Raw genomic sequence first — 23,918 nt, forward strand, 5'->3', positions numbered from 1 at the left:
AAACATTTTTTTAAAAAGTAAAACAAGGTTTGAGGTGCCTGGCTGGCTCAGTCCACGGAGCCTGCAACTCTTGATCTTCAGGTCATTAATTCAGGCCCCATGTTGGATGTAGAGCTTACTTTAAAAAAAAAAAAAAGAGTAAAACAAGGTTTTGTTTTAGTGATAGGGAGACTTCAATAAAAATACCCACCAGCAACGCCTGATAAAAGTATTATGTTAAAAAGACTGTATTTTACCAGAATTTTTTTAAAAGGGGAAAAAAAGCAGACTACAAACTGATAAAATGCTATTTACTACCATCCCAGAAAGAACCAAAGAAAAAAGAAAAATTGGCAGCACTGTTTTACACTTATTCCAGACAAGGCCTTCAAGTATTTAATGCTGTTCCACTGCCTCTTCCACAAAGACTATGGCTAATGTTTAAATGTCAGTTGTCAGTTAAAGAAATGCTATTCTTTGTTAATAAAGTTAAAAAATACTACTCCATCCTAGGGCACCTGGGTGACTCAGTCGGTTAAGCGTCTCATTTCAGCTGAGGTCATGATCTCACAGTCCATGAGTTCGAGCCCCGCGTTGGGCCCTGTGCTGACAGCTCAGAGCCTGGAGCCTGCTTCGGGTTCTGTGTCTCCCTCTCTCTCTGTCCCTCCCTCGCTCATGCTCTGTCTCCCTCACTCTCAAAAATGAATAAATGTTAAAAAAAGAAAATTAAAAAAAAAATACTGCTCCATCCTGAGTCAAAAAGATGAGAGTGATTTTTTTTTTTTGATAACTAAGGCTAAGGAAAGCAATGTCTTTAATTGTACAAAACACAATGTAATAGAAGAAAATCACATTGCTTGATAGTCTATCACAGGCTAATAGGAAGACTTTATATTGCTCAGAGCTTTGCACTCTAACACTTCATAAAAGCTGTATGCTTTCTGAAATGAATTGATCTGGGTTGAAGGTTAAAACCAAAAACATCAATGACAATATGTCAGAATATACAAGTAAATGATTAACATACTGTCCAATGGCCTGAGAACTTTATAAACTAAGACTTTTGGGTCATGTATGACATTCCCCGACTAATCAAATAGGCCTTTTAATCCCAAAACACAATGATATAGAAATTAATTTCATCTCATCCATATATTAAAGTCATAAATTACAGTGAGCTGTGTCTTTGTATGTATATATTGTATACATATATGTATATGTATATATGTATATATACATATATTGTATGTATTATATAATTTATGTTTATTGTATACTGAAACTTTTTCAGATGAATCCTAAAAATAAAGTAAGAGGAAAACAGTACATATCTGTCACTAAAGAAGATCACACAGTGGGTATAATATATATAAAACTAATACTGTTTCAGATCATTCTTTCATTAAACACAAACCACTGAAAACTTATTCACTTCTTCTGGTTACAAAGAATGAAGGAAAATGGGATAAATGTCATTCAATTTCAAGACTTTCATTGTCAACTGAAAAGCTTTACTTCAATAAAAGAATTACATATTATTTGCAATGCTCACTGAAATACGAGAAGTAAGACATCCTTGGCCGGGGCACCTGGGTGGCTCAGTTAAGTGTCCAACTCTTGATATCGGCTCAAGGCTGTGATCTTGCAGTCATAAGACAGAGCCCTGCATTGGGCTCCCCACTGAGAACACAGAGCCTGTTTGGGATTCTCTCTCTCCCTCTCTCTGCCCCTCCCCTGCTTACGTGCTTGCTCCCTCTTTCTCTAAACAAACAAAATAAACATTAAAAAAAAAGATATCCTTGACTGAGTCTGGCCTCGATGGACCACAACTTTTACAGGAGGGACAAAGCCATCAAAGAAGGAAAGAGACTATTACAAAACACTGTGATAAATTTTGGTTTGACACTTTATCTAAAGGGGCTATCATATAATCTAACCAAAACTTTTAGCCTCTTAACAATAATGGTTCATAAATCCTTTTTCTAACATAAAAGCAGCATTTCCATATTAACTAGGTGTTATGAATTCATAGATTGCAAAGCATCCCATATAAATTCCCTGCTGAGATTCACTCACTTTTAAAACTTTAAAATGGCTTTATTTTACCCCTTTCAAAATAAAAGTCCAACCATATTTAAAAGTCCAATTATTTTCCTGAGCGCTAAAAAATATATTCCTTCAGAAGGCAATTAAGTAGGAGGAAGTTGAAGCTTTGAAATCCTCAGAGGCCTGAGTAACATCAAGTAAACATTCTTCCTTAGTCCCCACACTGAACAACTTATGGTACATTTAACTGAGAGAAATGTGCAATAAAATTGACCAGTGGGAGAATAACTTTCATAGGATGCTAAGGATTTTTCAAAAACGCCATGAAAATTCACTCTGTAAATGATCTAGTGTTGGCATCCACATATTAGAACACTGTTTTAATCTTTCTAATAGAGAAGCTATCACCATTTTGAGACCTAATAATCAGCAAAATGAGAAAGTGTATTCTCTAGATCTACTCCAAAAGTTGGTTCTCCTGCAGACAAAACTCCTGCAGACAAAACTAATTTTTAAATTTTTTTTTAATGTTTGTTTATTTTTGACAGAGAGACAGAGCATAAGCAGGGGAGGGCAGAGAGAGAGGGAGACACAGAATCCGAAGCAGGCTCCAGGCTCTGAGCTGTCAGCACAGAGCCCGATGTGGGGCTCAAACCCACGAACTGCGAGATCAGGACCTGAGCCGAAGTCGGACGCTCAACCGAGCCACCCAGGTGCCCCGACAAGACTAATTTTTAAAAATCAACATCAAAAGCTCATTCTGATTAGTTTACAAAGAATAACATTAAGGACGGACCGATGTATTTTCTAATTACATACGTTCTATTAAAATCTGTCATCATAGAATAAATGCACAAAGGAATTTAGTCCATTGAGGCAGAGCTAAACTCCATATTTTAATCCAGATTCTTACACTTGCTAGGTTATCAACACATTAACATAAAACTATAGTGCAAAATTTTAAGGATCCGAACAAAGAATTTATCTTAGTTTTAAGGCAAGTCAGAAAAATTTTCAGTTGAGCAGCACAAGATTTATCAACCTTAATAAAAATTTAAGTAACGCACATATGAAATACAACATAAAAAGACTACTTTTTCATGCCATTAACAGTTTTCTGTCAGTATGATGTCCTTAAGACACCTGCACAAAGTGGCAGAACTGGGCACACCATAATCATCGTAAGTCCCCATCTATAAATTTAAAAACAAGCAGAGTTACATATGTGAGTCCCTCAGTGGAGTCCAATGACCACTCACTGATGGATGTCTATCAGGAAAGGTTTTGGTTTTTTGTTTATTTATTTTTGAGACAGAGAGAGACAGCACAAGAGGGCACAGGGCAGAGAGAGAGGGAGACACAGAATCTGAAGCAGGCTCCAGGCTCTGAGCTGTCAGCACAGAGCCCCACGCGGGGCTCGAACCCAGGACCGTGAGACTGTGACCTGAGCCAAAGTGGAAGCTCAACCGACTGAGACACCCAGGTGCCCCTATCAGGAAAGTTTTTTAATTCAAAGGACTTCAATGTCTTCGGAACAGAAATAAAAATGTGTTAGATAATATTAACTTCCCCCTTTCTTCTTACTTCCCTCAGGGTAGGCTTGGCACCAAGCAGCTTTAATTAGCCATCCATTTGATCAAAGTCTGCTTAAGATTTCCCATCCATAGGATGTCGGGGTGACTCAGTCAGTTAAGCATTCCACTCTTGATCTCAACTCAGGTCATGATCTCACGTTGAGTTTGAGCCCCACGTTGGGCTCTGTACTGACAGTGCGGAGCCTGCTTGGGATTTTCTCTCTCTCTCCCTCTCTCTGCCCCACCCCGCCTCTCTCTCTCTCAAAATAAATAAACTTTATTAAAAAATAAAAAATAAAGATCTCCCATCCTTAGTGAGCCACTAGTAAAAACAAATACTGAGGATTTTCTTTTCAGACTACAGAATCACTTTTATTCCTTAAATCAGAGATTCTTATACCGTATTTGAATTGAGTGTATGTGGATTTTGGGGGGACAGTCCACAGCTTCCACCAAATTCTCAAAGGGGTCTGTAACCTTAGGTTCTGTAACCTTAGGGGTCACAAAAAAATCCTGTGAGTGTATGTGGCTTTCAAAATTTTTGCACCCTGAAGTTCTTATCTCACTATCCCAACCTACTTTTTTTCAGTCCCTTCTCATACTTAACCAAGACATGATAATGGATGAGACACTTGGCTCCTCAAAATGTCAGGAGGTTGTATATATACTGTAGGACAGAAAGAGCAATGCACTAAATAGAAGACCTGGTATGCATCTTGGTTCTTTAATCACCACTTAAGGGATCTTAACTTTTCCATTCGAAACGTAAAAACAACATCTACCTTCAGGACTATGATGAAAATTAAAATTACAAATATAAAGGATTATGTATTATAAAGCAAAAATAGCAAGTATTATATTGCATTAAGTTCTGACCAATGAAACATAATTTCTTCTAGCAAAAAGTCAGTGTAAACTCAACTTTCAAGGAGCATCTGACTTCTAAGCTGTACCTTTAAGGACTCTATCCTTCCAGCCTAACTCTAGTCAGCATCTAGTTGGCATTAGACCAATTTCAACACAGGTTAAAGGGCTCCCCTAGATTTCAACCCTCCTCCCCACTGTTACTTCTCCAGTGCTCATTTTTATTTTTTTATTTTTATTTTTTTATTTTTTTTTTCAACGTTTATTTATTTTTGGGACAGAGAGAGACAGAGCATGAACGGGGGAGGGGCAGAGAGAGAGGGAGACACAGAATCGGAAACAGGCTCCAGGCTCTGAGCCATCAGCCCAGAGCCCGACGCGGGGCTCGAACTCACGGACCGCGAGATCGTGACCTGGCTGAAGTCAGACGCTTAACTGACTGCGCCACCCAGGCGCCCCTCCAGTGCTCATTTTTAAAGCACAATGATGTCATTTCCCTTATCCTTGCACAGTAAAACACGTTAAAGAGAACGCACTCTGGTGTCACACTGCCTGAGTTCAAACCCTGACTGTGGCTTTCTACTAGTTCATCTCCCTGTAGCTTAAATACATGTATAAATGGGAAACTGAGGCTTAAATAATATGGATAAAAGCCTTTAGAGAGCTCCTGGCATTTACAAAGTAAGCAGTCAAAAATGTTAGCTATGAGGAAACATTTATGTTGCAGAGCTTCAGTTCCCAGGAAGCCTAATGTAACCTTGTTTTGTTTTATGACTGGTTATGTTTAAAACAATGGTTTCAAGGGGCGCCTGGGTGGCTCAGTCGGTTAAGCGGCCGACTTCGGCTCAGGTCATGATCTCACAGTCTGTGAGTTCGAGCCCCGCGTCAGGCTCTGGGCTGACGGCTCAGAGCCTGGAGCCTGTTTCCGATTCTGTGTCTCCCTCTCTCTGACCCTCCCCTGTTCATGCTCTGTCTCTCCCTGTCTCAAAAATAAAAATGTTAAAAAAAAATTAAAAAAAAACCACCAAAACAACGGTTTCAATTCTCTAATCTTCATTATCAAATTGTGTAAAATGATATTTCATAGGGAGTGCCTGGGTGGCTCAGGTGACTTCGGCTCAGGTCATGATCTCACAGTTCGTGGGTTCGAGCCCCGTATCAGGCTCTGTGAAGACAGCTCAGAGCCTGGAGCCTGCTTCAGATTCTGTCTCTCTCTCTCTCTCTGCCCCTCCCCCGCTCACGCACAGGTGCACGCACGTGCACAGTCTCTCTCAAAAATAAACATTAAAAAATGGCATTCACAAGTTAATACATGGCATTAACAAGTTAATATATAATATTCAAGGCCCATCCATTTTTTTTTGCTGTATTTTTTTTCCAGTTTTATTGAGATATATGCAACCTTGCTACTTAAAGGAGAATACACTGTCACATTTTCCATGCTTAAAGAGCTTTTTCTAAGATTGTTTTAGATATGTAATTCAAGGATAGAGGCACTTAACAATGGATCTGGGAAGAGAGAAGCTGCTAGGGTTGCAAGAGAATTCAACTTCTATACTATAAAAATTAACACTGTGGTGGGCAAGCCTATGTATGGTTCCACAATATTAATATTTTGTATTAACCAAGCCATTTCATATATATCTACTATATAAAACTTCCTGACTACATACATATTCTCTTACTGCCATAAAAGCTAAGCAATAGAATAGGTTTAAAATAATTTTCTCTAATACAAAAGTACACTCATTACTAAAATATCAGAAAATATATATGAAGAAGAATCTCAGAGAAAACCTGCTGTATTTTGGTATACATCTTTCCAGTATTTTCTAAAATGCAAGTTATCTTCATAATCTTCAAAAAATTTTAAGTCATAATTTTAAAAATATGTATATATTTTTCCTTTTACTTACTATACTGTGAATATTTAATATTTTATTGTATTGATACTTTTTAAAATTTCTTATTATTGGACTTTTAGGTTATTTTCTTTACTTTCCAATGTTAATCATTACAAATAAAACATCCTTACCTTCTAGGAAGTTCATTTTAGCTCTTTTAAAATAAACTTAAAAATTTTATGATTTTATTACCATTTTTTTGTTTAGCTTATTTGTTTTCAGAGAGAGAGAGAGAGAGAGAGAGAGAGAGAGAGAGAGCATGAGCAGGGGAGGAGCAGGGAGAAGGAGAGAGAGAGAATCCCAAGCAGGCTCTGCACTGTCAGCACAGAGCCCAATGCAGGGCTCAAACTCACGAACGTGAGATCATGACCTGAGCCAAAGTCAAAAAGTTGGATGTTTAGCCAACGGAGCCACCGAGGTGCCCCCCCCCCAACTTTTTTTTAAAAATAAAAATAAAATCTTAAAAATAAATAAAAATCAGTTGCCCATATACCCAGTCTTACCATGAGAAAAACATCAGATAAATTCCAATAATGGGACATCATACAAAATACCCAAGTGAGTACTCCTCAAAATGGTCAAGGTCAATAAAAATAAAGCCCAAGGGGCACCCAGGTGGCTCAGTCGGTTAAGTGTCTGACTTCAGCTCAGGTCATGATCTCACCCTTGGTGGGTTTGAGCCCCACGTCCGGCTCTGTGCTGACAGCTCAGAGCCTGGAGCCACTTCAGATTCTGTCTCCCTCTCTCTCTCTGCCCTTCTCCTGCTCACACTCAGTGGGTCTCTCTCTCTCAAAAATAAACAAACATTAAAAAATTAAAAAACTAAAAAAAACAAGAACAACAACAAAAAGCCTGAGAAACAACAACAGCTAAAAAAAAGCCTAAAGAGACATGACAACTAAATGTAATGTGTATCCTGGATGAGATTCTGGAACAGAAGGAAGATATTAGCTAAAAATTAAAGAAATATGAATAAAATATACGGACTTTGGTTAATAACAGTATCAGTTCATTAATTATAGCAAATATGTCATAATAATGTAAGATGTTAATAAAAGGGGAAACTTGGGAGACCTGGGAGGCTCAATCAGTTAAGTGTCCAACTCTTGATTTCAGCTCAGACATGATCTCACAGTTCCTAAGTTCAAACCCCATGTTGGGTTCTGCGCTGACAGTGCAAAGCCTGGTTGGGATTTTCTCTCTCTACCCCCTCCCTCACTCGTATGTGCTCTCTCAAATTAAACAAATAAACAGTAAGAAAATTAAACAAATAAAAGGGGGAAACTAGGTCAAGGAATATATGGGAACTCTACTCAGTTTCTCTTTAAATCTAACAGTTCTTAAAAATATTAAGTCAATTTAAAAAATCATTTGGATCAGGAGCACTGGGTGGCTCAGTCAGTTAAGCATCCAACTTTGGCTCAGGTCATGATCTCTCCGTTCCTAAGTATGAGCCCCACGTCTTGCTCTGTGCTGACAGCTCAGAGTTTAGAGCCTGCTTCAGGTTCTGTCTCTCTCTCTCTCTCTCTTTCTCAAAAATAAACATTAAAAATTAATAATAATAATAAATCACTTGGATCAGTTTGTTTTATGTTCCAAACTTCTGACCCCAAACAACAGCTCAAGAAGCAAAAACACAACCATGTTTATTATAAATTTTATAAAACTTAATAAAATGACAATAAGACAAAAAAGGCCCACTTTCTGACATTTTAATTGATACTGGTTATATAGGAAAACTTATTGTTGTTTGCCCTTTAGAAAATACTTTTAAATTTTCACTTCACTTCCTAGAAAGAACAGATAACTGAAGTTTTTACCAAACCCTCTACTGGTTTTTTAATAGCCTCTACAATCAATCAATGTACCTCTTACACATGCATAGAACCTAGATTTATTCCTTTTGAGTCAGACCTTTGCAGAACTAAGTTTCCCTTTTTACTACTACAACTCTCAAATGTTTGGCCTGAGGACCCCCTAAAACTCTTAAAAATTAAGGACCTCAAAGAGCTTTAGTCTATATGTCTTGTATCTATTCACTTTTATTACATAAGAAATTTAAGAATGTTTTAATTTATTTAATAATAAGCAAAAAATAGAAGAGTGGCATTGTGTTAGTTTGCATATATTTTGCAAGTCTCTTTAATGTCTGGCTGAACAGAAATAAACTGGATTTTCATATCTTCTATAGTCAATCAGCTATAGAATACTGCTTGGTTAAAGCATACCAAGAAACTCTGGCTAAAAATATTTAGTCAAAAAGAGGAAGTTCCCCTTGGATCTGATGGAAGGATCCTGTGCACCCTCCAAGAGTCAGTCCTCAATCCAAACCCTTGAAAACAACTGTCCTAATAATCTTAATCCCTACAGAAATCCCATCCAATCCATCCCTCCATGGAACTCTATCCATCCGTATTTTTTTTTTAATTTTTTTTTTCAACGTTTATTTATTTTTGGGACAGAGAGAGACAGAGCATGAACGGGGGAGGGGCAGAGAGAGAGGGAGACAGAATCGGAAACAGGCTCCAGGCTCTGAGCCATCAGCCCAGAGACTGACGTGGGGCTCGAACTCACGGACCGCGAGATCGTGACCTGGCTGGAGTCGGACGCTTAACCGACTGCGCCACCCAGGCGCCCCCTATCCATCCGTATTTTAAAAACAGCATCTCCAAGTGTTTTCTCTATTCACTAACAATAATTTCTTGACCTATTTGTGAAATGCCAACATTTTTAAAAAAGGTATACCAATGAGGCGCCTGGGTTGCTCAGTTGGTTAAGCGTCCACCTTCAGCTCAGGTCATGATCTCATGGTTCGTGGGTTCAAGCCCCGCATCGGGCTCTGTGCTGACAGCTCAGAGCCTGGAGCCTGCTTCAGATTCTGTGTCTCCCTCTCTCTCTGCCCCTCCCCTGCTCTCTCTCTCTCTCTCAAAAATGAATAAATGTTAAAAAATATATATATATTAAAAAATAAAAGGTATACTAAATGTCAACCCAGTCATCATCCCTAAAAGTCCTACCACCAAAAAGATCCTGTAAATGCCTGCATAATCATTTGCAAACATACAGGGACGTTTAACAGTTGTACTAAAATATTAAGGACCAAAAAATAATAATAATAAATAAAATAAAAATAAAATATTACAGACCAAGGAATAAGAACTTTTGTTAAAATTATAACTCCTATAATTGACAGGACCTGGTAAAAGCCATCAGTTTTCAGTTTTACAGAACATGTTATTTAAAAGGATATAAAGTATCCAAGCACTGTTTCTATGGAGGAGCATCTATTAGTAAATGAAAATACACTGGTAAAAGAGAGACATGTCATGATATTTACTTTTTCAAACATTAGTTCCAACAAGGACCTCCTCCACCACTTTTAATAAAACTTAGTAATAATAATCTGTATTTTCAGGACCTCTAAATGACTTCAATTTATAATTGTCAAAAACCACATGAAAATACTATGGAAAATGCTTCCCCTAAACCTCAAAAGCATGGTTTCCTTTCCAGACCGCTTTACAGGAATAATCCGAGTACCATTTTGTTTATAAACAATAAAAGTAAGGGGATAACTAGATCACATGAAGACCTTACTCTTCCAACGTGCCCCTAATAGATGTCTACCAAAGTTACCTACTGAAGTGATTCAACAAAGTTTTGGCATAACCCTCAAAGTCTCATCAGGCCTCTCTATATTGGAAGCATCCTTTTAAAAATCACCCAGAATGATCATAAGAAAGATAAATTTCTAGAATAAATCATCTTCCACTCAAATGGGCTGACATGATAGGTCAATCATGAAAATTTAAGAGGAAAACATTATTTCTTTCAAATCATTCACAGACATCTTATAACACAAGTCACCAAATGGAACCAGAAGAAATTTCAGATCCTTCTCCCCTACAGCAATTATAATTGATGCAAATATTACTTCAATATGCCTACACCAAGCCATGTTACAATCAAGTAGCTATTTTGCCACAGTTTCTCCCCCAAGGAAATTTAATATGTAGCTTTGATTCTGTTTTCTTTCATAACTAGGATCCCAGTGAGGAAAAGACAATTTCTGGCAGAAAATTGAGGCTACCAAGGTTAAGAAAAGATGACATACTTCAGAGAAAGGTTCCAGAAATGATTTGTCAGGGGAAGGAGTTTAGGAAAAAGGTTAGACTCTGCCCCTTCAACCTTCCCCTCAGCAACACCCAAACCCACCTGGGCACAAAGGGCAGGGAAAGTTAAACATCACACACCCTAACTTTAAGGCCTCATTAAATCTATAAACACATGTTCTACATCTTTAGTACTTGACAAACTGGACACTCCAAGATTCAAAATCAAGGTCAACAAAAAAAGGGACAACAGTGACATTAAAAATTGACCTGAGTCTCTAAGAAGATACCAAAAGAACACAAAATTTTGTTTGGTTTGATGTTTCATATAAAGACATGCGGCAATTGTACTTTAAAAAAAAAAAGAAAGAAACATAAATAGCAAGCCATACATTTCACCGGATGCAAATATTTAACAACTATTTAGCCCTGCCACAATTAACTGCAAGCCGAACATTAAAAGTAGAAATAATATTAGAACCTGTACGATCCCTAATAGCCATATCTGAAGTAAAAGACTGAAGCTTGGACCTGAATGGGAATTGCTAGCAAGTGGCTCCATTCATCCCACTGTCAGATTGTTTAATATTTATGTAAGGGCAACCTGCAAGTCTATTCAATATACTGTAATTCTGAACATGCTTCAAGGCTAGATAGATCTTTTTGAAAGAGAAAAGGATCTACTAATGCACAGGCATGCTCAACTTACAATGGTAGATAAATAGGTCTTATCTCCAAAGGTCTTAAAATAAATTTATCCTATGATATATCTCAAACCACACTGGGTATTACTATTATAGAGTTAGCACTATTCACTGCCTTACTTACTTCATATTTATTGCCACATTTAATAATGATTTGATTTAAAAGATAACCCGTTTTAACCTAAAATATGCCAAAGTTCCAGCCTGATAAAAGTGGTCCTCGTTTGAATGGCTGCCTGGTATCAAAGGGACACACACTATAAAAACTCTTCTATTATCTACTTTTCCAGGTTATAAATAAAGGATTTTGCAGCTGTGTCTAGAGTTGAGACTTAAGAAAATCATCACCACAAAGTCACAGAAGTCTCAAATACTGGCCCTCAACAAACCTGCTTTTTCCCCTGGCACTTTTCGTGCAGCCTACAACTAGGTCCTCTTCCTTGTGTAAATGGTGGTATTTCTGGAGGGTCTGTCAGACTCTAATCTCATTCTACACCCCTATTTCCTCCCTAACCCTGTCCCAATCCAAAGTCTCCCAAACATCTGAAGCAGCTCCACTCCCCCCTTACTCCATCTACCTCCACATCCCCTCAGCCCTAATCTTCGACCATTTGATACACAACTTCCATTATTTGTGTACATCACACCATATAATCTATTTGCAGATCTTTCTCACCAGTAGACTATATGAATTCCTGTAAATGAAAGCTGTTTAATTCATTTCTAATACTCATAACACAATGCCTGGCACTTACTGACATATTAATAAATGTACTGAACTGAACCCACAACTAAACCCAAGGACCTAATTCATTTCTTCATTCATCAGAGCTGACAAAAAGGACTCCCTTGTTTCTGGTAGTGGAGGTGAGAAATTCTATTAATTCAAAGTCAACAGATAAGAGAATTCCTTATACGAACAGCTGCCTAAACCTCATCAGGAACTATCTAAACCAATAGTTCTTAAACCTAGCTGGGTTTTGGAATGACCAGAGGAGCTTCTTAAAATTCAAATACTTGGGCATCCCATGAGATTCTAATTCTGGGATGGAGCCCAGGATGATTTTGATGGAAAGAGGGCTACAATCTGGGGGCCTAAATACTCTTCTAGTTGAACCTGGGTGGTCACCAGGATGATGACTGATGAGCCAGGAGTTTCCATACAAATGAGCCAAGCAACCAACAGTACATGAAATGCGAAGCTCATACATGCTATACTAAAACAAAGAAGAGTATATTGATTTAAAATTTCAGGGGTGGCTCAGTCAGTTGAGCATCCGACTTTAGCTCAGGTCAGGATCTTGTGGTTCATGGGTTCGAGCCCTGCGTCGGGCTCTGTGCTGACAGCTCAAGAGCCTAGAGCCTGCTTCAGATTGTGTGTCTCCCTCTCTCTCTGCCCCTCCCCTGCTCATGCTCCGTGTCTCTCTTACTCCCAAAAAAAAAAAAAAAAAAAAAACCTCAGGGGCACCTGGGTGGTTCAGTCGGCTAGGCATCTGACTCTTAATTACAGCTTAGGCCATGATCTCAAAGTTCGTGAGTTCAAGCCCCACATCAGGCTCTGGACTGACAATGTGGAGCCTGCTTAGGATTCTTGTTCTCCCTGCCCCTCCCCCACTCACTCTGTCTCTCTCAAAATAAATAAAATTTAAAAAAATAAACATTAAAAAAAATAAAGAAAATTTCATAAATAGGGGCACCTGGGTGGCTCATTCAGCTAAGCATACAACTCTTGACTTCGGCTCAGGTCATGATCTTACAGTTTGTGAGATCTTAGCCCTGCACTGGGCTCTGCACTGACAGGTGGAGACTGCTTGGGATTTGCTCTCTCCCCCTCTCTCTGCCCTTCCCCTACTTGTGTGCTTACACGGACATCCTCTCCCTTCCTCCCTCCCTCCCCCACCCCAAATAAATAAATAAATAAATAAATAAATAAATAAATAAATATTTTTTTTTTTAAAGGAAGAGCAGTGAACTTGGAAGTAAAAAGCAAGGTTTGAAATCTCCTAATTTGTCCTTTAAAAGCTGTGTCACCTTAGATAAGTCACTAAACTTCTCTCAGCAGTTTCCTTATCTATAAAACAGGTTCTTAGCAGCAAGAACTAGGTTATAAAAATGTTTTTTGCTGAGCCTATCAGAAAAAAGGGGTAGCCTATACCAGGGCAGAAAATGTATAAGCAGAATTATACAGATATGTAATAATAATAAATATTAATAAAATGACTCATAATTTTCCATCAACTATCTCATGTAATCATAACTGTATCATTACTATGGAAGTAGGATTCAGTATAGTGGTTAAGTGCACAAAGTCTAGGTTCAAATATTGACTCCACCACTTAAAATAGTCAGGTGACCCTGAGAAGTTTAGGCCTCACTATGTAAAGCAGGGCTAGCATTATCCCCACTTTATAAGCAGTTTAATGGAATAAACTGAAAATAGTCATGGCCCTCTTAAGGCTAGCAGCTCAAAGATAACACGTAAACAATGGAACATACACCACAAACCGAATGTTTTCATTCCTACTCTAGTATTTGCATGAAATCTGTTTTTATTTCCTAGCTAGCTAATACCAACCTCCAAAAACAAATTACCTTGGATCCTAAGTCAAATTCTAAACTCTGTTCCTCTCAAAAAAAATCTTGATAAGCAGTTATATAAGTCAAAGATATATTTTACACATGGAAGATGAGAAAAGCCACAAGATTAGCAATGGAAAAAAAAAAAAAATGGTGTGAGAGAAGAACCCAGAAGAATGGGCTGCCATCAAGTACAATTTTTAAAAACCCTAAACCCACACCCTACACAAATCCCTGAAGCCAGCCTCCCACAGGAAAATCTGGTGGCTATTCTCAATTTGTCCAAAATACATCATAATACTGGATAAGAGCCTCTCTGGGAGAAGAAAAAGCTTGGAATACTTGAAATTTTACAAAATGTAAGTTATACTCCAAAGATTCTCTTTGTAGACCTCTCTAATCTCCACCCCTCACCCCTGTCCCACAAATAGATACCAGAATACAGGTGAGCCTGGGTGGCTCAGTTGGCTGAACATCTGAGTCTTGATTTCAGCTCAGGTCATGATCCCAGGGTCATGGGATCAAGCCCTGCATCGGGCTCCACACTATCGTGGAAACTGCTTAAGACTCACTCCTCTCTCTCTCTCTACTCTCTCTCTTTCTGCCTCTCTCCCCTGTTCCTGCTCTCTTTCTCTAAAAATGAAAAGAAAAAAAAATTTTTTTAAAGATACCAGAATACAAATCCTAAGAGATCCTGCTCTCCACATCTCTTCTCTCAAGTTTTAAAGACTGGCACAGATGAGACGTTACCATCTGGTTTAAATATCATCAAATGATGAGTTGGTACAACCACACAGAAAATTGAGAGGATCTTGCCTTAAAGAACTTGTAATTATGTGGTTTTGATAGGGATTTGTTCTTCGTTTCTGGAGTTATGAGATTAGAGAAAAATGGAGTATGTACGCCACATAGAAATATGTGCTCAATAAAAGCTCCAACCAAGTGCTCAAAACACACTAAGTTTTAGACTTTAGTTCTCTGAACATTACAATCTGGTCAAGTCAGTAAGATGGCAAGAATTAGCACAGGAATGCACAAAAATCTGCCTGGGGCTAAGTAAGGAGCATAGCTCAGAAAAGAAATCTTAGACTAGGTGCATGCTCCCAACTAAAATACTCAACATTCAAAGGCTTAACACTTGTTATGTATGCAATCAGAGAGTCTTTTTAATACATACAGAAAGCAGTACTGAGGGGCGCCTGGGTGGCTCAATCAGTTAAGCATCCAACTCTTGATTTCGGCTTAGATCATGATCTCGTAGTTCCTGGGATCAAGCCCTACATCAGCTCTGTGCTGACAGCATGGAGCCTGTATGGGATTCTCTGTCACTCTCTCTCTCTCTCAAAATAAATTTTAAAAAATCTATTTTTTTTAATTTTTTTATGTTTGTTTATTTTTGAGAGACAGAGCGTGAGTAGGGGAGAGGCAGAGAGAGAGGGAGACACAGAATCCAAAGCAGGCTCTAGGTTCTGAGCTGTAAGCACAGAGCCTGATGCAGGGCTAGAACCCATAAACCGTGAGATTATGACCTGAGCCGAAGTCAGGCGCTTAACCGACTGAGCCACCCATGCACCCCAAATAAAGTCTATTTACAAAACAATACTGAGTAAACTGCTTGATTCAGGATAAAAACAAAAAAACCACACTAGCAGAAACACAGTATATATAGGTCCACCTAAGAGGCAATGTTATGAGGTCCAATAACAAGACATATTTGGACAAAAAAAACAGGGAACCCAGGTTTGTATGGGAGTTTTCATTCACTTTATTATTTTTTTTAAGTTTGCCTAATTTTTAGTAAAGAATAAAATATAATCTGGCTCTGTCTTGAGGATCAAAATAAACATTTTCCCTGCCACCTCTTTTACTTCTCTCACCACTTGATAAGTAAAATCACTGTGGAATATTAAAGACTCAATGTACTAACTCAATATCCTATCTAGCTAGCATTGGCATTATTTGAATTGTTAGGTAAGATATAACGCCCTCCATTTGCAGGGCTTCAACAGCATCACAGCCACCTCATACTAAGAGAAATTAAAATAATTTTAAACATCTCTTAACACAAAGCTCACCAAATACAAACTCCTGCCTATATACACACAGTACACAACACACACATAACACGTGAACCTGCAAATTTTCTGAAATAACAGCTCTACTTGAAAAAGATTTTGATACCACTAATTTTTTTATTTTTATTATTTTTTGTTTTTAGAGAGAAGGGGAAGAGCAAGCATGCACAAGCCGGGGGAGAGGGACGGAGGCAGAGAGAGAATCCCAAGCAAGCTCTACCCTCAACACGGAACCTGATGCGAGGCAGGGATCCATGACCTGAGCTGAAATCAAGAGTCAAAGGCTCAACCAACTGAGCCACCCAGGTGCCCCCTCACTAATTTTTTAAAATCTCACCAATTTTTGAAATATCTAGGAAAATAAATAAATAAATAAGTAAAGACAAGCTTCTACCTAGGCCAGGAGAAGAATTACATTCTATATACTGTAGTTTTGGGGCTAGTTTTTCACTTTTCAAGTTTCACTTTTTAAAAATCCCTTCACTGTAGGGGAAAAGGAGGGATATGTATTTGGCACTAACCCTTGTCTCACTAAATCTGTCCCCATACTCTTCTTAGCAGTGAGCAAATAAAGCTTTGGGATTTAAGCTCCTTGCAATCCATCAATTAATTAATCTGGACAGCAGCCCTAGGTCAGTGTCATATCCCCTTACAGCAGATGAGAAGGCATACGTTGGGAGAAAAATGACATTGTCCAAGGTCATGATGGAATTAGAGTCAAGACTCTACTCATTTATTTTTTAAAATCTAGAAACACCATATCCCTTCCTTTACATAATAAAAGTATAGACTTCTAAAAAGTAATAATCCACATACACGCCCCTTGATAAAGCTTATTTTCACCCATGCAAAATATTCCTTAAATTTCACATCTACTGTAAAATAACACATTACCAAGTGAAATGGAATCGACAAGTACTAAAAAGCCATTCATTATGTGATCTTCTGCCTGGTGTTGTTTAACTAGTTTCCCATCTGAGAAATTAAGTTACTATTTCGGTGGGAAAAGCAATTAGATTTCAAGGGGTTATTGACAGAAAATATTTTTCAATGACCTGATTGTTAAATTGTTCCTTTTAAACTTTTGATGCCACAGAAATGTTCATCAGCAATTCTGCTACAACAGACACTGCACCATCAAGGTTGAAAGTCAAACACTACCATTCTTAACAGAAAAGTGAATCTAACATCCTAACCAACAACTCATTAGACCCTTTTGATTCTCCTTTCCTTAAAACTCCTTTTCCAGAAAGGGACTTAACTCTACTTTTTTGGTTACTCCTGACGCCCAGCTCTATTGAGATAGTCTAGCAGACAGATAAAGAAAATGGGCAAATAGAGAACGGAAAGATGCTTGTGGAGAATGCCCTCCAACCACCACCTACTCCAGCTACTGCCATCAAACTTCTGGATGCCAAGAGTTGGCCTGAAGACGGTCAAGTGTCTGCACAGGTTCCAACAAATGTGTAATAAAGGAACAAAGCCACTGTTTAAAACTGAGAAATACAGGATCACCTGGCTGGCTCAGTCAGAAGAGCACACAACTCTTGATCTCAGGGTCATGAGTTCGAGCCCCATGCTGGGTGTAGAGATTAAATAAATAAAAAACTTAATTTTTTTAAAAACTGAGAAATACGATCCCTATCCTAATTGGGCAAGGTGACCACCTTCACTAAAGGCTAGAAACCTCATTCCTAACTGCCCAAATCTCGCTCGTTCCCTGAATAAAACAAAAGCTAAGCCAAGTTGTTCTTTACGACTAAAGGTCACTAGCTTACTCTCAACCCCACTGCTGCTACTCTGTTTTCTGCTCTCCTATATCCAGGAAAATAGCTAAAGGGATTATATTCTCTATGTTTTTGTGAATGCTTGAATATTTTAATAGAAGAATTTTCATTTGAACTCTTGATGTGATGGCTCTGGTACAGCAAAGTAATCTTTATATCCAGAAAGAAAGTTTACATGAAAAAAAAAAAAAAAGATAAACAGATGAGATGACTCTAGGCCACGTCTAAAGGTGTAAGGTAATGATGCTTTAAGAGCAATGGTCTACAAGGAAAGATTTGAATGTTAAAAAAAAAAAAAAAAAAAAGGACTCCTAAGAATGCATTTAGTCAAATTCCACATTTTTGTTCCAAACATCACACAATTATGGAATAGAAAGGTCTCGCTGCCCTGGAGGCAGCTTTTCCTCATTAGTCTGGTTCATAAACTTGGGAGTTGTAAAAAGCACCTTCATTATAGAAATCATCTAATAGTTAATGACAGAAAAAGCATTTTTGGAAGAACTTGTGGAGATGTACAAAGGTAACATCTCATCTAATTTTTGTCTTTAATTCCATGCTAAGACACAGCTGTTAACAAAAAAAAATCCTTGTACGCAGCATACAATTCTTACATCTCGAACAAGTTTCTCACAAATCAGACTTTAAAACCCAGTTACAAGTTTCTCAAACTTTAAGTAATATAAAGCAAAATGGGAGAAGCCCAGCGACATGGCTTTCCCAAAGTACCACTCTACCCACCCACTTACCCCAAAGGGACTCAACACTGCCTCTAGTGATTCCTCTTCAAGTGACCCAAACTTAACAAAAATTTCAGAAACAAAAGTATAGACAGCCCTTCAATTCCCAGTATTTATTCCACTTAACTTTTTTTGAGGTTGGCAATGATCTTCTGCACTTAAAAAAGGTATATGAGCATAATCTCCAGAGAATATCTTAGCAAGGAAGAAAAAACATCACACCACCAGATCAACACAAATCAAACGGAAAGGTCTGTACAAGGAAGAAAGCAAAGATCTTCTGGGTTCCTGGTTTTTTAAAACCTATATATGGCCTTTGGAAAGAGGTACACAAGTAGGCTTCCTGGAACCTTAAAATCTAGGACCCTAATTAGCACTTTCATGGGGGGGGGGGTGGGAGTGGGGGCACGAGTTTTCCCTTTATCCTCTTCTATAGCCAACTTTTAATGGGGTCCAATTAAGACAACAAGAGGTTACAAAAGTCTAGAAAAAGATCCCATTTACAGCACATAAACCAGAGTCAAATTTTTTATCAAATAGTTTACAATATTTTTTTTTTTCCTTTCTAAAAGAAAATTCTCTCCCTGGAAGATTTCTGTCTGCCTATTAAAGTATCCTAAGCATCTTGAACTGTTTTTGTGCCCCAAAGTAAACAAACATATGACTTCTGCTCTTCTATCAACCAGAAACACTTTTAAATTTAAGCCAACATACCATAAAGAAAATTCAAGTACCTGAGAGAGACAAAGAATGAAACTGAGGGCTAACAAATTTTCCCTAATTTTTCTTATTATTGTATCTCAATAACAGAAGAATTCAAAACCTAGCTTTAACACATTTAGTTAACACTTTTCAAAGGCAATTCTCTATTTTGCTCTTTAAAGAGGTTTAGGCTGCATGTTTAAAAACAAGTCCTGTAATCACGGGTAGGGAAATTTTTCCCATGGGGGTGCGAATCTTAAAGCTGCCTCATGTATTTGTAATATCGCTCACATTCTATTCTAAAAGCCTATTAATTTTGTTGATTAGGTCAACAAAATTACAGCTAGGTGAATAGGTCTGTGGCTCCTAGTGTGACCAATTTACAATTTACCACTGGTAAGATCAAATTTAACTAAACGCCCATTCAAAAACTATAACAAATGAAGTTTGTTTTTGCTTTGTTTAAGGAACTTTCGAACTACATCTGCAGGACTTAATCCAACCTCCTACTAAGTGAGGAAAAAAGTTTTTCTTATGAGCGGTATAGTCCTACGTTTGTCCTAAAAGGCAGATACAAGTGGGTACAGGGTTTCTTTTGGGGGTGATGAAAATGTCCTAACGTTGACTGTGGTGATGGTTTTACAACTCAGTAACTACTTAAAACTACAACTAAAAACATTTTAAATTGATGAATTGTATGGTATATGAATTATATCTAAATAAAGCTGTTATTTTTCAGTAGTCATTATAAGTTCTTCCTTCATTCAAGGATGTTTCCATCGATAAGCCTTTTCTCCAAATGTTAAGCGGGTCTAAGGTGGCCAAAGAATCCCAACCAGAGAAAAATACTGTGACACCAAAGGAAATGGGAAAACAGAGAGGGTTAGGCCAAAGTCAATCAAACCTAAAATTAAGGAGATTGATAGGCTGGAATGAGAGTAAATGAGCTCCGTATCATTAACACCTCTAACCATACAAAGAAATGTGTATTTAAGTTCCACCCTGTTCCTAATGGTAGAACCAGCAGGCCTACTCAAAGACGCTGACTATATTAAAACATTTGAGAGTATTACACTTTAGCTATAAAATGAAGGGATCAAACTAACGACCCACAGGAAGTTAAAGTTGAAAAAAATGTGTCTACTGTGCCATCTGGGGTTTGATTTAAATCCCTGATTTTTGGACACTGCCACAGAAGAAATTTGTGGAATCTGTCTATCTGTGGCCAAATGTTAGACATTTGAGGGCAACAAAGAAAGTTATTAAAGCCATCAAATATATTCCAATCAAACTTGGGAGACTCAAAAAAGTATTTACTGAGCAGCCAACTATTTTTTGCCTAATAGTTACACTCCTAAAATTAATCATTTCCAAATACCACATAGCGGCACGGAAAATCTGTCCTTAAAAAGACATCTAAGTACATCAAGAGGAGATGAAAATGCGCATTTTAAAGGTAGCAAAACCAGAGGTCAGATTAATTGTAAACTTAAAAAAAAATTTTTTAAGCCCAGGAAACAAGCCTGGTTATCCTACATGCTCGATGTAATTTGAAAAACATTTATTTCCCTCTTTAAACTTTTAACTCCGGATTTAGCAGTCTTCTTGATTTATTATCCTTTATCACATTTACCTTACCATATTTTCACAAATTTCTGTGAACCCCAAGTTTTCAAAAGCAAAGCAGTTTAGGACCCTCACAGAAAGCAGCTATAAACTGAAACTATGTAAGTACCATTAATTAAAGATACAAAGATAAGAACAAAAGGAAATGGAAGTGCTTTACAATTCTTCCCCTAACCTCCCAACGGACAAATACCAACAGACCCAATCTCCATTTTAACACAGCCACTTGTATTCCAAAAAATTAGCAAACAAAAATCATCTAGAACACAGGCATTATACAGCCATGGCCTTGGACAGTATTTCGTACCTCTTATTTTTTTGTCGTTGCTTTATTTCAACTATATGAAACCACTTGTTCACAGCTTCCTAAAACAAAACAGTTTCTGAAACAAAGACTGTTTACATCTCTTAAGAAACCTTTGTTCCAACAAGACCCTTCTTCAAGAGCTACAACTTCTGGAAAGATTTCCCTTTTTGTGGTTATATCAACAACAAACTCTTTCCATTTGGCACAGGAGTTTTGTTAAACAAAGGACGAAGAAAGCCCCCCTCACACAAAGGAGGTCTCCAAAACAGAGCACTGGTTGTGTTTGTAGATTATTTGTGCCTCTTTAACACCCTTCCTCAGGCAGTAGAACGTACTCCTCTCAATACAAAATGGTGGCCATCATGTCTGTCTGACATTCAGAATGGGAAAAGGCAACATGAGCACACATTTTGTAAAGCTTACTATTCCTCTCCTAGCCAAGATGAGGAAATGGGTAGCCAAACCTAAGCAGAGCCAACACTATCTTTTTGGGAAAGGGCCCTAGAAAAGGCACAGAGTAATAAAGTAAGATAAAGGGTTTACCCCAGCCCTTGTACACCACAATACCAACATGGAGGACAACTCTCACTCCCAGGAACCAGACTTCACACATTTTGGTTACCAAGAACTTAACCAAGTTGCCTCCTTTCTGACTAAAATCCCACTAATGCAAACGTACAACATCCACACTCACCCTTCCTAGCATACGACATAAAACTAAACTGCTAAATGTCTGAAACATGACCTATTCTTCAAGAATTAAAACCTTGGCTCTAATCAGCTCCGGCTGTAACTTCTGCAGGCCCCTTTGCACTCCAGAAGAAATGCACGTCCCTTAAGCAACAAGAATCAACCTTGTCCCCTTGAGAGAAATGGTTCTATTTTCAAACATTTCCCCCATACGAGCTGACCAGTTATTTTCTGCCGCATAGACTTCATCTTCATTTTCAAACTTGTCCAAGAAAAACCAAAGTAGGTGTCCGTGTTTTAATTTTGGGGGGAGGCGGAAGGGAGACGGGAGAAGCGACGTATTAAGAGATCTCCCTCAAAACTGATTTCCAAACCCTAATGACTACATATAGAACCCCTGCAACTCCAAATGTCATTACAAAGAGCGAGCTTAAGAAAGAAAGGGATGGGAGGGGGGAATCTTCCTCCAATGGGGGTGGAAGTGGGGGTGGAGTGGGGGGCGGGGAAGAGTGGGGAGAAGATTCTTAAACTGTAGGAAAGGCAGTTAAACATCCTTCCCAACGGTCCCGGCCCGTCCAACCGTCCTTTAGGCCAACTCGGACTCCGACCATCCGCAAGGTGGGCAAAAAAACAGGGGTGTCGACGCGCACCCAGCTCCAGCCGGGGGTGGGGGGCGGGCGTGGGGGCCAGCGGAGGGCCGGCCGGGCTCTCCTCAGCGAACGTTGGAGCCAACGTTGGAGCCGTTAGGGATGACTTCAGCAGCACCCCACCCCTCACACACACAGCCCCCAGGCCCGAGGCGCTTTAGGCACGGCTCGCAGGGCTGAAGCGGGGCTGCATTTCAGCCTCCGGGGGTTGGGTCGGGGGGGGGGGGGGGGCGCGGGAAGTGCGCGTTACGGCTTCGCAGGTCTCCAGGTCTGACATGTCCCCCTACCGCACGGCCTCGCCCCCCACCCCACCAGCGCAGCCGAGACCTCCCCGGGGAGCCGGGCGGCCGGGCCAGAAGTCGGGTGTGTGCGCGGCCGGGCGGGCCCCGGACCCTCCGCCGCCGGTCCCGCTCCCCCACCACCCCCAAGTGCCCCCCACACACTTACGCCCCCCACAACACCTCGGCTCCGGGGCCGGCCCCGCGGCTCCTCCCCGCCCCCCGGCAGCGCTGGACGCCCCCTCCTCGAGCCCGGCCCGGGGAACAGCAGGAAGCCCGGAGCCCGGGGGGCAAGGGGGTGCCCCGGCCCGCGGGGTGGGGCGCCCAGGTGAGGGCCGCTCCGGGCCGACGCCGCCACCACACAAAGGACCAGGGGCTCCCGCCGCCATATTGAAAACTTTCCTCCGCGCACGACAACTCGCAAGTCCCCCACCCCCACCCAGCACACACCCCCGCACCCCGGGGGAGGAGGCGAGCCCCGGCCCGCCGAGCAGCGCCGGGCCCGGCGCCCGCCCTCCTCGCCCGCGCCGCCGCCAGCCTCCGGCAGGAAGCACCCCCTCGCCCACCCCGGCCGCCACTCCATCCGGAACCGAACCCGAACCCCCGGCCGGGCCGCACACCCGTCCGCTCGGGCCGCGCGTCGCCCGGGGCCCCCGGGGTGGCACCGCCGAAGCGCCCGCTCTCCCACGCTCCTCATCTCCCACCCTGAAGAAGCCCCGTCCTCCTCCCCCGGCCTCAACTCCGACCCCGGGGCAGCCCCAAACTTGACGCGGCCTCCGGGGCGACCCCCGCTCCCCGCCCCCCGCGCCTCGGGCCTCCCCGGCCCGCGCGTCCTCCCTCCCTCCCCCAGCCGCGAGCAGGATCCGGGGTGCCGGCGTGACTCACCGGCGGCGGCCGCACCTTACAGATCCCAGTCTGCTCGGCTATGGGCCGGATCTTGTGGATGAAAGCGAAGGGGTCCGCGAACTCTTCCCAGCTGGGCTCGAAGACCGGGCACTCGGGGGGAGGCAGGAACTCGCCCAGCGGGCCCGGGCCCCCGAGGGGCAGCGCCGGGCGCGGGCCCGGGGGCAGCGCGGTGGCCGGCTCCATCACCGCGGGTCGGGCACGGGCGAGGGCAGGGTGGGCTCCGGAACCGCGGCGGCGGGCTGCGCTGGGTCCGAGACGGGTGCAGACGCGACTCCGGCAACGGCAAGTCCGACTTGTACTAGCAACGGCAGCACCTTGGGCTTTTTCAGCCTTCCTCCGACGACGTCTTGCCGCTAACCCACGCCGTGCGCCTCCGCCGCCACGGCGAGGAAAAAGAGTCCCA

The 23,918-nt window shown here is 40.7% G+C and overlaps 1 protein-coding gene across 3 annotated transcripts in view; it reads right to left on the reverse strand.

Annotated features, from left to right (window-relative positions):
- Positions 1-23,903, reverse strand: part of KDM5B (lysine demethylase 5B) — an 81,318-nt gene extending 57,415 nt beyond the window's left edge. Inside the window, exon 1 of one of the 3 annotated variants that reach the window (XM_043568145.1) lies at positions 23,495-23,875. In XM_043568145.1, coding sequence (XP_043424080.1) covers positions 23,495-23,698 — 204 coding nt within the window. In that variant the 5' untranslated portion in view covers positions 23,699-23,875. Of the gene's footprint in view, positions 1-21,905; positions 22,143-23,494 lie in introns of those variants that run through there. The other 2 variants (XM_043568144.1, XM_043568146.1) reach the window with 2 other exon arrangements.
- Between the last annotated feature and the right edge of the window lie 15 nt (positions 23,904-23,918).

This window comes from Prionailurus bengalensis, chromosome E4 (assembly GCF_016509475.1).
Source record: "Prionailurus bengalensis isolate Pbe53 chromosome E4, Fcat_Pben_1.1_paternal_pri, whole genome shotgun sequence".
Lineage (NCBI taxonomy): Eukaryota > Metazoa > Chordata > Mammalia > Carnivora > Felidae > Prionailurus > Prionailurus bengalensis.